The following is a 16,870-nucleotide window of genomic DNA, read 5'->3' as shown; positions in this document are numbered from 1 at the left end:
GAAATCATTCTATGCTGATTTGCTGCTAAAAAAATATTAACTATAATGTTATAAATGATTGTGCTGTTCCTTTTTTTTTTTAAGCAGTGTTATTTATTATGGATTTTTTTCAATAAAATTTAAAAGAGCAGAATTGTTTTAAAATATAATTATGTAACATTACAAATTAATTTTTTGTCACTTTCAACTCATTACATTTTTGAAAATAAAAATCTCCCTGAGCTCAAACTTTTGAACAAACATGACCAGGAATGTTTATTAAAATGTCAAATGGAGTGGGAATGGGGGCTGATTTAGGGGTGCACAGTATACAGTGACTGTACAGCTGTGTGTTGATGTAGATAGGGACTGGGTTGACTGACAGTCATGTGAAGTTGTCCTTGTGGCTGTGCAGCATGGGAGCTGTAGTGTCAAGTCTAGCAATCATATCCCTCTCTTTTTAGCTGCCCCTGCCCTTTGAAGTGGTCATGGCACAGCATTCAAACATTAAAGAAGTAGAGCAGAGTGAACTTTATTTAGCACAGGGATTCAAGTTTGGTCCGATTTGACCAGGTTTCAACTCCGTAAACTAAACCATTAATCTGAGTTTGTTTCTCAGACTGTGTTGGTTTGTGTGCAGGAGAGATTAGTATCTGTAGGCATCACATGACTGTGTTTATCAGCAGTGTGTGAAACTAACTGATAGATGCAGAATTCTGACAGAAATGTCTGAAAGAGATGCCAGACTAATGACCACAGCTTTAGTTTACTTTGCACTGGTAAAGATTAGAAAGACTTGTCCAACCAAACCCTATTTAATTTGAATGCCAGTATTAAAGGGATACTCCACCCCAAAATGAAAATTTAGTCATTAATTACTTTACCCCACAATTTAAGATATTTTGGATGAACATTGGGAGGGTCCCATGGACTGCCAAGTAAATAACACTGTCAAGGTCCAGAAAAGCATTGTCAGAATAGTCCATCTGCCATCAGTGGTTCAACCATAACATTATGAAGTGACGGGAATACTTTTTGTACACAAATAATGACTTTATTCAACAGTTTCTTTGTCAACAGTCTCCTCTGTCACTCCATATCACTGTATGTTGCATATACTCTTCTGTGTCAGCTGCACCACAAGTATGTGCTGTTTCTACGTGTATTTATGCTTTGATTTGAAAGAAAACAGTGCATCCTTGTGGTGCGGCTGATACAGAAGAGCATACGCAGCATGAGGTGATATGGAGAGACACAGAGGAGACTGTTGACAAAAGAATTGTTGAATTGATGCACAGAACAAGGACTCAATGTCTTTTGACCTCTCTATGACCCTGGCCACTGTACTGCAACTCCGTTTCAGGGTGTTACTGATCTTTCTATAGCCTAGGCCATCTTTGTGGAGAGCAACAATTCTAATTCTTAAATCCAGAGTTCTTTGCCGTGAGGTGCCATGTTGAGAATCCAGTGGTCTGTATGAGAGAATAGTACTCAAAGCACCAAATCTTAACTGCTCTAATGCAAGATACACAAATTTGTATGGTCCTGTCAAGCAGGCAAAAACCTGAACATGATGAATAGGACATACGACTTTGTTGCCAGCTATTTTGACAATGGCTGAATATTAAGTTATTTTTAGAGGATAGTAAATCTATACTGCTATACAAGCAATACATTGACTATACATTGATCCAAGTTTAATTTCTATAGTATTGTTCCTTGAGAAGATATACTAAAATGGTTGCTGAAAGGTGAGGGGTGTACAAACTTTCATGTGATACTGTAGACTGCAGATTCACAGCTCAGCTATAATATAATGTCTTCATCCATACTGCTACAGATCCAACAGCTTTACAGTAAACATTGGCTCAAAATGTGTCCCAGTAGGCTTTAGAGCAAGAAAATCTTGGTCTGACCTTAAATGAAGCACTTAAGAGCCAATACAATCCCTGGACAGTCAAAAGGGTCGTCCTGCTTAAGATAGAAAGCTTCATTTCTCCTTCGAGCGGACATATTTTGTAATATCTTTTGGGGATTAGGACTGTATTATTATTCTGATCATGGTCTTCCCCTTGTTAACCTTCAACAGATGATGCCCTCTGGTGTTGTGATAGTTTTGCTTAATTTGGATGCAGTCTAGTTCATATTTAATGCTTATTGCATTTGATTTATTATGTGCTGCAGTTGTATGTAATGTATTAAAACTGAATGCACATTGTGGGATCTGGTTAAATGTGTTATTTTATTAGCACATGAGATGCAGAAGGTGACGTTTTCATGTTTTATTTTCACAGCTTGGACTTCGAAGAATGTGCCCACAAGTTGATAAAAATGGATTTCCCCGAGAGCCAGACGGTATGTACATAAACGCTGCTGTTCAGTCTAAAATCCTGCAGATCTGCGTTGCTTTCCATGTCCCTGCACACAGCTGTTTATCGGAAGCTTTTAACTTCATCTAAATATTTGTTTTCAGTCTCAGAGGTAATTTGTGCTTTTGTGGTCACTTGGGAAGCATTTGTCATCTTAATATCTTTGTTTTTCACTTACACAGTTGGGATAAATGGCTGTTTTGGCTAATGGCAACTGGGTGTTCCCTCCTGTTTAACTGATCAAATGTCTTTCTCCAGAAATTACCCGTTTCTGATTGTCACCCTGCTGTTTCATAAAACGTGAATTCAGTGCCAGCAGCTCATCAGTTTGATGGAAATTTCAGTATTTGTCAGCACCTGAGCTGTGCTTTGTGAATCTGCTGCTACAGCGCTGGAATAGGGTTGGACAAAATATTGAATATTTGCTAAATCTCTTTGCAATTTTAACTATAATGAGTGGAGACTTTAAGATGAATTTAACAATCCCTTTTCTCTTCACAATGAGAATTTTTTACAACTATAATTAGAATTATTTATTTTGTATTTGAAACATTTAAAAAGAAAAATGGTTACATTTTTAGTTGATTAAGGGTCCGTTTACGCAGAACAAATTTTTCCACTCCACTTGCACTACTTATCCATTGTTTTTCTATATAAACTCAATAGACAGACATATTCGAGTTTTGCGTTCAGATCTCGTCTCTTTTGCAGTGTCACGTGCAAGTTTAGCTTTAGTGAAAATGTATTAACTTTATTTGTTTCTTTACTAATATTGTGAATCTAATTGGCTGCAATGAAACAAAATGATTCCTATGTTTAAAAAAAATTAGTTTTAGAACAAATTCATAAATATTAACTATGTATCATATGTCATCAAATTGCTGAAGTATGGCGGTAGATGTTCTTGGCTATATTGCTCAGTCCTTCTCTGAACACATTGGTTTTCTTGGCTCTTAGCCTTTTAATCAGTCTGTTTGACCTTTTAATGGGGAGATGTGGCTGATAACTGGATTCGATCCCCTGAGTCTCCTCTGCCTTCTTATTCCAAATATGGACTGTCTTGTTTAGCTTGTGCTGTACAGATAAATCTGTATGTTTTCCCCGGAGCATATATGTAATGTCAACAAAATGCATGGTTGGGATTATCATGTTTTTTTACCCTTTTGAAATGACTTCCGCTAAGTCAAACTGTATCAAATAAGATGGGATTGTAAAAATGTCCCAAAATAGAATAAAGCCCCCTCACCCTCACCAGCGCATCTGCTGCTTTTGGCCATTTGAGAAAAGAGCCAGTGAGGTGCACAAGATGGAAACATTGTGTTTGCAGGCCTGAGGGAGATTGTGTAACAGGGGTAGCATCCTACAAATGTCGTCTTTATCGCGTCGCTCCAGCCCTCTGCACAGGCTCAGGAGGGGGAGAGACATCTACTCACTCCCCACCATACAAGCATATGTCAGCTGTGCTGTGGGGGTGACATCATTACAGCCCACTATCAGCTCCAAATAAATCTTGGCAATAAGGATTTTTTAATTTTATTTTCTGTTGTTGCCAGTAGTTCAATTTTGCACGTCTCTTGCCAATAATTTAAGTCGACATCAAACATGCATATTTACACGTCAGATTTTTTTTATCTTATTTTTTTCAAATTTTTATGATTTATTTGGAAAAATCTGAATCAGTGGTGTCAATCGATTTAAAATAAATGAACTAATTACACATTTTTCTGAAATTGTGATTAATCCCACCTAACGTTAAAAAAATAAAATATACATTGATATTGTAATAATTCCACATTAAATCTTCAAATTAATGTAAAAACAACATACAGTATATTATTTTATATCTGTTTAATGGCATCTTTTTTTATGATTGAAGGCCAGTATCACTGATAACAATATTACTGATGTCTCTATGAAATGGTTTTCCCCCTAATATTTTACTGTTGATTATAGCCATTCAACATTACAGTATAATTGAGAGCTATCGATTTTGAGTGAACTTAAAACAATCTTCACATAAACCCATTATAATATGTCATATTTATCAGAAATATACAGAAATTGATCAAACACTAAATTCTAAATTAAATATAGATGAATACTTATAACAATATTAGTTATTGATTTATTTTCTCTCTCTCTCTCTCTCTTTGATGAACGGATATCACAGCAGCTGGTTATTATTAGGTTTTTATGACTGCTATTTCTTTAAGAGCTGCCGCTGCTGACCATGACGTGGATCTGCCACGCTTTATACTTTCTCTTAACCTTTTAACCTTTTTTACCTTAACCCTCGTAAAGACGTTCTGCGACTGAATAAGTGCACTTCTTGCAAGGGGAAAAATGACAGAAACAGCAGTTGTGAGTGGGGTGGCCAACCCTAGCTCCGCCCCCCGTTAATTACGTTAAATATTTATGCGTTAAACTGAAAAAAAAGAATCACCTGCAGCAATTTTGACAGCACTAATATTACAATATTTACTTATATGTTATGGTTTATTAATATTAATTTTACAGGTGTGAGTGAACATAAACCAACAATTTTTAGCTAACTAAAATTAACAAAGATAAATATTAAATACTGTAACAGATGTTTTACTCTTCATAATGCAGCTCTTAAGTGATTTAAATCATGAAATAAATACATGTGTAAATGATTACCTCATTGCAAAGAAGTGCTTGTGTTTGCCAGTTTGTTAGCAGTGGGATGTACTCAAATCTGTCTCTGGAGCCAGAACTGGCAGAACATGGCTCAGTCCTTTGTCATCATATTCACACACACACACACACACACACACACACACACACACACACACACACCTGAGCCTGCCTCACACCCCCAAGTGACTGTGCAACATGAGGAAACACGTTGACTACTCTGGTTTCCTTAACATCAATGTTTGATAAATAAGTTATTATTGGAACTAGACATCTGAAACTGGAAATCTGAAAGTTTGGCTTGGGTTTCATTCAGCCAATTAAGTGTACACTTATACAGGCATCTCAATGACATTAACATGTAACGTAACAGAAAACTAATAAATTTTTGTTAGCATCATCTGGGGTCCTCTGAGGGTCAGCATCATCTCTTCTCAGGTGTTCTGGATCCAGACTGGAGCTTGTTTAAATCCTAGTTACCACGGGATGTAAATCCCGTGGCGAAACATAGAAACAAAATACATTCATTTTCATTAAATTCACTAGTCAATAAAACCCTTTAAACACTCAGTTTGCCTAACATTCATAGCTGTAATTTCAAGTTGAACATTTATGGTGAGAGAACTTTTCTATTTTAGGAAAATCCCTCTGGATGAGGTCATTCACTTTCACATGTTTTAAAGATGTCTATAAAAAGGTGGAATGTAGCTTTAAATTCCATACAGCTGCTACTGATTGGCAGGTGTCTCCGTTAGGGTGGAGCTTGTTTATAGTCTGCAAGAAGTCCACCCCATGTTTGGTTTCCAGTTTCCACACAAGATGTTGACAAGAGCTTTACAGGGCTGAAGATCTACTGAACTCCCATCATTACCAAGGTCCTACATGTCCTTGCCCCTTTTGCGTTTAACTATTTTATTACATTTTAATGTTTTAAATAGTAATTTATCCCTGTGATGCAAAGCTGAATTACTGTAGTCTTCAGTGTCACATGATCTTTCAGAAATCATTGTTATATTCTGAATATGTGCTCAAACTTTAAATCATCTGTGTTGAAAACTATATAAAACCATGGAACATTTCTTTGAACACAAAACTAAAAAGAACAGCATTTTGAAATAAAAATTGTAACATTGTTAAGGGCTTTACTGTCACTTTTAAATAATTTAATGTAAAAGGGAACAGTAGTGCATCAGTAGGTCAGCCACTAACTTCTAGTGGAAGAAAAAACTTGGGATGTGAAAACTAGGAAGCCTCATTTTCATTCATGTCACATTAAATATTCTGTCTGCACTGAGGTCCATGAAGCTGAGATGATTCTCTCTTATTCAGCCTTCAGTTTAAAGAGATTATTTCACACTTCACCCTCAGAAAAGTGAAGGCCAACCCTTGGCGTCTGAAAATATAAATGGTTTAACTTGCTGTGTTGATGTTTACATTGAAATGTCGAGGGCAGAATGTATTGCAAACATCACAGCCAATCTAATCGTTTGCTTCAGAGGAGGATTGTAAAATGTTTCATAGTGCAAACTTTCGACAAGGTTCGAGTGAAAATTAGCAAAGGCAACGAAAATTGATACTGAGCAGCCGCTGTCTGGCAGTGAAGTTGATGGTGTGATTATTAGTCTTGTGAGCAATAAACACATCAGAAGTGCAGAATGAATCATGGGACTTCACAGATGGCCTGTTCATTATTGAGCTACATTTCTGCCTCGGCCACATGGTGTACAAACGTATGGATTGAGTGCATCAGAATGAATCACAACTACATTAAGTTAGCGGAGAGATAATTCAGCTGCATGAGACGCTAATCCAATAATGATTAATTTCACAAAGAGCTTCTGCTGCCATTGTGTTTGTTTACGGAGTGAGAATGCATGAAGTGCAGAGAGGGATATGGATGACCGTTCAGAATTTTGTTTATTTGGTGTCTCTTTTTTTTTTTTGTATTTATGACTAGATTTTCTCTGTGGCCTGTTTTCATTTAGGATAATTGCCTCAAATTATTTTTTGTTTAGTTTTTTTTCTTTAATCGGAACAATAAGGAGTCAGAAGAAACTGGATCTTGTAATTGGATGACAGGATATTGCTGTGTGTTTGCTAGGGTGTTGTAAGTGGTTACTTTTCTTGAAGTTTCTGTGATATATTACACATTTTTTTCAGTTTTTGTCTCGCCATTGAAAATACTAAGATATGTCACTGATTGAACTAGCTATTGCAGTCCAAATAAAAAAACAATTGGACAGGGTTTTTTCCCACCTGGCTCCTCCTCCTCAGACTTGATGCACACACCGGTTGCCAGATTGCTGACACCAACAGGAACGAACACACTTAACGATGAATGAAATTAAATGTGCTATGTTTTCAGCCAACTGGCAACCCAGGGCGCCAAAATACAATTGGGTAAACTGTTAATTGTAAAAAAAAATAAAAAAATAAAAAAACTGACATTCCGGCCCAGAACGCACATTTTCAAAGGAGAATAACTGACTGTTACATTGTTTTTAGATAAACAAGTATGTTAATTTGGCATATTTCTTAAATATCTGCAAACATATTATGGTATTTTACTATTATTCCAAAACCAGTGAAATTACACTAAATAGTAACAAAGATTTTGTTTGTTATTAAAAGTTAATACCATTCTATCTTTTTTCAGTGTTGAATCAACATGGTACCGGTGTGCCTGTGCTTTTGACATCTTTATAAAATCTCATGTAATATTTATTCTGTATGTGCGGAGTATATTTCACACCCCATACAGGGGTAATGGAAAATACATTTCTCCTGCACTGTGCTCTTCACCTGAGCTTTCACTCCTCCAGCTTGTTTTTGATCTTCAGCCTGACTTTTTCTGCCAGTCCCACAGGTAGATGCATAAGACTCAGGCTGCACTCATTTACGCAAAAATAAAAAGGTTATGTTGCTGAGCCCTGTGTGCTTTGCCAATGCTGTTGTGCATCTGACCGAGTTCACTCAATGTCCCGTGTGCCCGTGATTCAGTCAGGCTGGTTTATTTGTGAGGTTTCAGCTTGTAATTTTTTGATACTGGGGTTTTAGCAAAAGAAGTGATAAGTTTTTCCCAATTTTGTAATTTTTTTTTTGCTCTCAATATAGAAGTTTTATTGTATTGTGGATATACTGGAGGTAAGTGGTTATTGATTGTCTGGGTTTCAGACCTTTTGTTGTTTGATCGATTTGACAGCTCTGCCAATTTCTTTTCAGAGGAAATGAAATGGTCTGAGATGGTTAGGTTTCTTTAAATGGTTAAAATCCTTCATTTGTTTCTTTGTTCTTTGTGCTGCTGCTTTAATAAAAGCTAATTGCATTTCGCCATTACTTTTCCATCAGTCTTTGCAGAGCAGATGGTCGGTCATCTGTGGCAACAGTCTTGCTGTGCACGATTACAGATTTCACATCACGGATGCTCTCCTGCGCTCTCTTCCTCTCATATCTCTCTTCAAAAATTACTTGTCTGTCCTGAGGGAAACCCTTCTATCAGCTTCATGTCAATCACAATCTGTCCATCATTCTCTGGTTTCTCTAGATATAATGTATCCTCGGTCAAAACAGAGGGGATAGGGGTGAGATGTTGCACCTACGGTGCTTTTCCACTGCATGGTACTAGAGGTCGGCCGATATATCGGGCCGATATTTGTCATTTTTTAATATATCGGCATCGGCCGATATCCGTGTTTAGTAGCGCCGATTTAAAGTCAGGCACGTCGGCGGGCAGCCCCGTGTTATTGGCGCGGTGGAAAGTGCTGCTGCAGCCACTGCATGTGAAGCTTTTGGAAGATTCTAAAAACAGACCTGCTAGATAAAGGTAGTCAGAGAATTTCACTCTGTAAATGGGGTGGAGAAGTTGGCAGCTCTTACAAACACTGCAGCGTGATTGAGTGCTCCGTTACTCCGCCCCGCTCACAGACAGCACCGCGCTCGGAGAGACAGCTGTCCTGGAGCTGCCCAGAATGGTGAATCACATGTGTTCGGAAGCATGGTTTGATCCAGACAATAACCAGGTTTCCATCCAACTCATTTGTATTTAGGGATGTCAATATTTGATAATTTCCATGATCGATCGTCGATCATGCATGCAAATCAAGGGGAAAACTCCAAGATATCGGCCCTAAAAATCGGCAGCACATATCGGCCATCGGCTGACCCTGACCTCTAAACATCGGCATCGGCATCGGCTATAGAAAAACCCATATCGGTCGATCTCTACATGGTACAGCTCGGTACAATTCACTTTTGGGGGGTTTTCCACTAGGTACTTCACCTGGTATTTTTTTTTTTTTTTTTTTTGTACCACCTGGGTCAAGATTCCAAGTGAACCATACCGTTATCAAAATGTGACGTGTAAACTCTGCTGATCACGGATTGGCTGCAGAAAATTGTTGCTACCTGCGTCACTGAACTTGTGACCAGTGTTGCAAGTCGTCAGTTTTCCTGCATAATTGGGCTACTTTAACACTTTTGCCATGGATTTAAGCGACCCCAAAAACTTGATATTTAGCCCCTAAAATGCTAATTTTACCAGGGGATCCCCCTCTAAACATGATTGGGCTAGTTTTGAGTAGCAATTGGGCGGGCTTTGTTGTGTAAACCTGGCAACTCTGCTTGTGACACAAAGCTTGCTGTGTTTGTAGTATCAACACAAAGGGCCACCGTGGGATTCCGGCTGAAGAGGTTTACCTGACACCTTCCTTGACAGAATCTCTAAAGCTCCACTATGGTTTGAGCTTAAGGCAATGGGGATGATGCTAATGAGCGAATCAGAGAGTGATTCACCAATGCCAAAATATGGATTTGTGCTCCAGCGTGGCGCTATTAGAGCAGTTTACATGAGGAGTTGGTATTAAATGATTCAAAAAATCATAGTAGGGTTTAGGAATGTCCCGATCAGATCCACGACATCGGAATCGTGCAGATACTGGCCCAGAACACGAGATCGATACCGATCCAACACCAACCATGGAAAAATCTAGCTTAAACCATCGCCTAAATGCTTGAATATGAGCATTTCCCTTGCTGCAAAGCGCACAGCCTGTCACATGATAACAGTAGTAGCCAATTATAGTCACATGAGTATGAGATGGCTAACTTACAGAATAGCCATGTCAGTGGTGTGGAAGTATTTTAACCGTAAAGAGGAAAAAAGTCCAACGGTTGAATGAGCCGTTTCCATTTGAGCCCCCCTGCCCCTCCGATGCTAAAGTGCCCTTGCGGTACGGTCTGCCCTCGCTCTGTGATTTCTTCTGAGGGAAGGGGGTGTGCGACATGAATATTTTTTTATAGTGGACGATAAAAATGTCTCCACGATCTGCTTTTGAAGAAAGCCCTGCTGTTCATTTAAATGTTTTATTTGTGTGCTGTTCTAACACTCAAAAGCGTGCACATAAAAAACTAAAAAACGCTTCAAACTGCACCTGATTACTGAACTAAGTTATGTTTTGTGTTAATACTGTCAAAAAACACAAGGTTTATGTATAGCCTAAGTTGGTTATATCTAAAATGAAAGTAAACAACTGAAATTAACAGATGCATGTCTGTATATTAGATGCGTGCAGGTTTTAAAGAGACAATAGGCTACATGCTGTCGACTAATTTGTCATTGTTTATTCACTCACATGTTGTGACAAACCTACAATATATTAATTTATTTTCTTGTGCTGCACACAAAGGAGATATTTTGAAGAAGGCGGAAAACCAAACAGTTGCTGGTCCACATTAACTTTGATAGTAGGGGGAAAAAATACGCTGGAAGTCACTGTGAACCAGCAACTGTTTGGTTTTCCACCTTCTTCAAAATAGTTTGTTTAGCAGAAGAAAACTCGTTCAGGTTTAAAACTATTTTTGTGTGGGTACATGAAGATATAAAAAACAAAACACTAACCTATTTTAATTTTGGGTTAATTATTCCTTTCATGTTAATAAAACACCAAACACAGAAAAAATCACTCAATACTCTTGACTGAAAAACTAAAAAAACAAAACAGTTGCTTTAATAGGATCAATGTATATCGGGTTTTATTTTTACTTGTTCATTACATTATTTGAATGCTCCTGCTAAATACTATTGTACCTGCAAAACAATCATGATAACAAAATCATATTTCTAAAAAAGATTTTTGTCATTTTTGCCATATCGCCCACGCGAACAAACAAGGATTTCTTCTGAAACTGGAAAGCTGTACTGATGGCTGTATAGCTAATATCTGAGATGTGTTGGTCTCAGAAATAAAGGCAATGCATCCTTGTTTTCAAATAATATCAACTGTCCAAAGTTTAGACTGTCCAAAGTTTTAAAAGAGATGAATACTTTTATTCAGCAAGGATTAATCAAATGTGAAAGTAAAGACTTGCATCACAGGTCAAATATTATGCATTATAAATCTTTTTAAAATTGTGATGATAAATGTTTCTTGAGCACAGAGCACCTATAATTATTTCTGAAAGATTGTGACACTGAAAACTGCAGTAATGGGAGCGGAAAATTCATCTTTGCATTACAGGAATAAATTACAATTCAAAATATTTAAATAGAAAACAGTTATTTAAAATGGGAATAATATTTCATAATATTAGTGTAATTAAAATATTACCCTGGGCTTTTGAATGGTATATATAATTTATAGTAAAAAACTAAAGTATTTAAAATGCATTTATAAGGATAATTCATAATCAGGATAATTAGGCTCTTTATATATGGACAATGCAGATTTCTTAATATTAAGCCTAAAATCTGTTTTAATGTCACTATTGGTTAGAATTGTATAATCTTTGAATATTATTGGTCTTTAAATGCCAGATATTCCAAATGTACCTGAAGTATGCTTGCAATAGATCCACTCAAATATTCTTTAGTATATATTTGGTGGACTTTAGCACTGCTTCCGCACAACTGAAATGGATATATATATCAGGGTGTTAATATGAGAGACTGGTGCCCGTAGGGCTGAAGCACCTTTCTGCTCGCTCTCCATCTCAAACTGTCCTGTGATCAGAACACTTTACCATCACACCTGGCTCATGTGGCTCGCTGCCTGCAGGCACCTGTTAAAAGAGTCAGAACCGATCTCATCAGGTCTCAGTACTTCATCTGCCTGGACACTCTGCTTTTTGATATCCTTCTGTTGAAAGTGTTTTAGACCTTCTTAAGTTTTCCGCTTCGACTCTAATTTGGTGCCAGCCTGCAGCCTGTCAGGGTTTCATTTGTAAGTTAATCACAAGCATACCATTCCTCATAATCCTGAGCTCCCTGATGAATAAATGTGGGGCTGAAATCAGTAGGCTTGTGGAGAAGTGTGGCAGCTCTTGTATCTGTGCAGCAGGATGAGATGTTACACCAAAAGCGAAGGGCAGCATTGATTTCCAGCCAGCCAGCCAGCCGCAGGTGTGAAGTGGGAAGAGTTATATGGCTGTTTGGAGTGGCTAACTCTTCCTGTTTCCTATGACGGGAGGAAAGTTTTTTTTATTTCCTTCAGTATCTCATGATTCTTCATAAATCATTATAATATGTTGAATTGATGCTCAAAAAATAAAAGATCAATGAAGGAAATTTCTTACTATTTGTGGAAACGATGATACTTTTTTTTCTAGATTCTTTGAAGAATCAAAAAAAAAATATAATATATATATATATGTATATACGTGTGTTATATATATATATATATATATATATATATATATACACGTGTATATATATATATATATATATATATATATATATATATATATATATATATATATATATATATATATATATATATATTACTTTCTATTGGCATTCTAACGTGACTTCTGATCAGTTTAATGCATTCTTGCTGAATAAAACTATCAATTTCTTTAAAAATGCATATATACATATATACATGCACTTGTTAGAAACCAGATTACTTTAATTCACCTGCATGTTTTTTCATACCCGTATGGAATTGTAAAAATGTAAATAATGTCCTGGCAACTCTTTTGAATATAATGAATGTAAATGAGGATTAAGAAACCAAAAATACAACAAAAGCAACGTAAGAGTAGTCTGTATGACTCATGCACTGTTTTTGCAAGGCTTCTGAACCTGATGGCTTTGTGTTATCTTTTCATTAAGTAGTTTTTTTTTTCTATTTTACAAAAACATCTTAATGATTAATCTATATCTTAAGTGCTTAGTGCTTCATGTGCCTGGACTGATATCCAGTGCACTTGAGCAAAGAGCCTTGAGAGTTCACCAGAACAGTTTTTAGATCTTCTCATCTAATGCATTCAGGTTTAATTTGTTAAATTGATCTTGAGGCTGTCTGTCGCTCTGTCTGTCTCAGAATCCAAGGCTCCTTGGTAAAGATGTGAGGTTATGAGATCAATAGGCATTAGTGGAGAAGTGCTGGGAATGGATGATCAGCCCCACACTTTTCCTTGATGTTTCTTTTAAAGTGCTGTGCCATGATGCTCAGTCTGTGTTTGAGATTTTAATTTATTTTTTTCATGTGCATTTGTTTCTCCACAGAAAGAGCTGTGCAACATGATCCTGGACTGTTGTGCCCAGCAAAGAACATACGAGAAGTTCTTTGGTCTCCTAGCTGGGGTGAGCGTGTCTTCCACTTTTTAAATTACTGTATTTTGCTTTATTCAGACTTTTTTAAATGTCAGATTTTTTTTAATCGGATTATAATTTTTAAAATGTATATTGATATTTTGGACTTTTTTTTTTACATTTATTATTGTTTATTATTTATATTTTTTGTATTTGTTTAGTTTGCATATTAATTTCATTATAAGATTAAATGTTTTAGATCTCTTTTTTTATATATATATATTTTACTAAGTAAATTTTGTATTTATTATTCATTATTTTATTTATCTTTTTTATGTTATCAGAATATTATATATTCATTTACTTTTGTTTAAATAAATTATTCATGGTTTATAAAATTATTTGATTAAAGTATTTATAGATTGCAACATGACACAAGGCGGCATTATTTTTTCCCTCTAGATTTATGATTATTTAAAGAGACAAGCTCCTTGTCTGCACTATTTGTGCAAGATCACAACAGTTGTGTTTGCTTCTTCATCTGATGTTTTCACCTATATGTAGAGGTTTTGCCTGCTGAAGAAAGAATATATGGAGAGTTTTGAAGCCATCTTCCAGGAGCAGTATGAAACCATCCACCGGCTTGAAACCAACAAATTGCGTAACGTTTCTCGAATGTTTGCTCATCTCCTCTACACAGACTCCATTCCATGGAGTGTGAGTAACTTTTATTACTACTTTCTTTATGTTCAGCACATCAGCATTTAGACATGGCTAATAAACGAATGCATCCCGCAAGCTGTAATTACATTTTAGACAACAATCAATATGGCCAGACACATTATTGGTTTCCTGATGTAGTAAAATAGTGTTGTTATTTTTTGCTCTTTCTCTCAGGTCCTTGAATGCGTTAGAATGAGTGAAGACACAACTACGTCCTCCAGTCGAATCTTTGTGAAGATTTTGTTCCAGGAACTTTGTGCTTATATGGGTTTGCCAAAACTGAATGAGAGACTGAAGGACATGTAAGTGCTTTCCTTTGTGTTTGCATTGAATACAGTTAATCAATAATTAATTAATGGACCGTATGGTTTGTTCATTCATCAGGACTCTTCAGTCTTTCTTCGAGGGTCTTTTCCCACGTGACAACCCAAGGAACACGAGATTTGCCATTAATTTCTTCACATCAATTGGCCTCGGAGGACTTACGTACGTACCTGTGAAATCTCTTCTTTTGGGACGGCTCCTATTATTGAGAATAAATGCTTACTGAATTTTTTTTTTTTTTTTTCAGGGATGAGTTAAGAGAACATCTAAAGAATGCTCCTAAGATGATCATGACCCAGAATCAGGAAGTGGAGTCAACGGATTCTTCCTCCTCTTCCTCAGACTCCTCCTCTTCAGATTCCTCATCTGACAGCGACAGCAGTGACAGTGACTCGGATTCGTCCAGCGACTCAGACTCCTCCTCCAGCAGTGACAGCTCCTCAGGTAGAGAAACCATCTGAATTATCAGGAATCAGATCCAGAGTAGATTAAACTAGTTAAATGTTTCTTTAGAATGAAGAATTTTTTTTAGTTCTGTCGTATTGTGGTATGAAAATATTACAGGACTTTTCTGTGAATGTGGAAAGAATGAATCATTCTTAAAGGGTTAGTTCGCCCAAAAATGAAAATTATGTCATTAATAACACACCCTTATGCTGTTCCAAACATCTAAGACCTCCTTTTATCTTCGGAACAAAGTTTAAGATATTTTAGATTTAGTCCCAGAGCTCTCAGTCCGTTGGAATTTTTTGAAGCATCGAAAATACATTTTGGTCCAAAAATAGCAAAAACTACGACTTCATTCAGCATTGTCTTCTCTTCTGTGTCTGTGTGAGAGAGAGTTCAAATCAAAGCAGTCTGGATATCCGGTTCGCGAACGAATCATTCAGTTCACCAAATCGAACTGAATAGTTTTAAATGGTTCGCATCTCTAATATGCATTAATCCACAAATGACTTAAGATGTTAACTTTTTTTAAACGTGGCTGACACTCCCTCTGAGTTCAAACAAACCAATATCCCGGAGGAATGCACGCACTCAAACCGTACACTGACTGAACTGTGAACATTTTTGGGTGAACTAACCCTTTAAATGGTTGGGGTGATTTTGTTAAGGAGCATAAAAAGTCTGCATAGAAATAAAATAAAAAATAATTGTTTTGGTTTGAAAACTCTCCTTTTAATGTTGAACTATTGAAGAAAGACTTGAATAATGCTGGTATAGACACTTGGGGCTTCACTTTTATATGAACCAGCCCAAACCTCTTTCAATAACCATAAAGTGAATAATAAATATATAAAAAAAAAAATATATAACTTTATAGCGCACTGTAAAATGATAATATTAACATTCACATATTAATTTCTTCAACCATCAAGCGTGTATATCCTTTGAAACACAGCACTGTGTTCATTTACACGCAAGCAGCTCATAATACGATGTTTCAGTTGCAATGAAACCAACCGTTTATATCTTGGATTTAAATTACATCCTTCACTCTCACCCTAAGCAATGTTGTGATATGGATTTTATTTTGTTACATCATGCAGCCCTACTTTATTCCCAACTTGAACATTACTTTAATCTGCTCATTGTTTTGTTGACATAACCAAAACTAAATGTCCCATTTTTATGGTTTAGATTGAATGGAAAGATTTGGATTGTTGATGTTACATTGTGTCTGTGTTGTAGACTAAACTGTTGTTGAACAAGAGCACAGAGGCAAGCCTGCGTTCCATCATAACTTTAAAACCTCATTAAGTCTGAAAGAAAGTGTGGCCATTGGCCCTTTGCCTAATTATTAATGCCATTCATGTCTGGACTTGACGTGAGATCTGTTTTGTGTTTGTGTTTGTTTTTCTTCCATAATTATTCTGCTTGTTATGGAGTGTTTTCCCCCTCCCTTCCTGAGCTCTGATCACTCATCGGCCTGCACTTCAGGATGGAGTGTCCACTTTGGAGATCTCATCACATAAATTCTTAAATTTGGCCAAAACTTGCTTTCAAATTCTGTGGTCAAGAATTTACTTTGAGTTTCAGCTATTTAGGATCTCTGTAATAATTTTATCTATTATTTTGCTCTCTAAAAATAAAGTTTCCAGGCCTGGAAACAACAATTAATTTTATTTAGGCTTTTTTTGTTTTACTAAATTTTCAAATATTTGTTTTTATGAGTAGTCTATATAACATGAAAATCATAGATTGATTGATCAACATGGCAAAACCTTGTTTTGTTTAATAGATTGAAGTTCCAGGGCAGAAATATCTCCATCCCAGCCAGAAATTG

The 16,870-nt window shown here is 36.4% G+C and overlaps 1 protein-coding gene across 1 annotated transcript in view; it reads left to right on the top strand.

Annotated features, from left to right (window-relative positions):
- cwc22 (CWC22 spliceosome associated protein homolog) overlaps positions 1–16,870 on the top strand; it is a 38,365-nt gene that overhangs the window by 18,770 nt on the left and 2,725 nt on the right. The window contains exons 15-20 of the mRNA XM_052565715.1: positions 2,274–2,334; positions 13,510–13,587; positions 14,101–14,253; positions 14,434–14,561; positions 14,644–14,745; positions 14,831–15,027. Of these exons, the coding sequence (XP_052421675.1) occupies positions 2,274–2,334; positions 13,510–13,587; positions 14,101–14,253; positions 14,434–14,561; positions 14,644–14,745; positions 14,831–15,027 (719 nt within the window). The remainder of the gene's footprint in view (positions 1–2,273; positions 2,335–13,509; positions 13,588–14,100; positions 14,254–14,433; positions 14,562–14,643; positions 14,746–14,830; positions 15,028–16,870) is intronic.

Source organism: Carassius gibelio, chromosome B9 (assembly GCF_023724105.1).
Source record: "Carassius gibelio isolate Cgi1373 ecotype wild population from Czech Republic chromosome B9, carGib1.2-hapl.c, whole genome shotgun sequence".
Classification (NCBI taxonomy): Eukaryota; Metazoa; Chordata; class Actinopteri; order Cypriniformes; family Cyprinidae; genus Carassius; species Carassius gibelio.
Note: the sequence above shows the minus strand (reverse complement) of the source record. Positions and strands in the feature narration are given on the sequence as shown.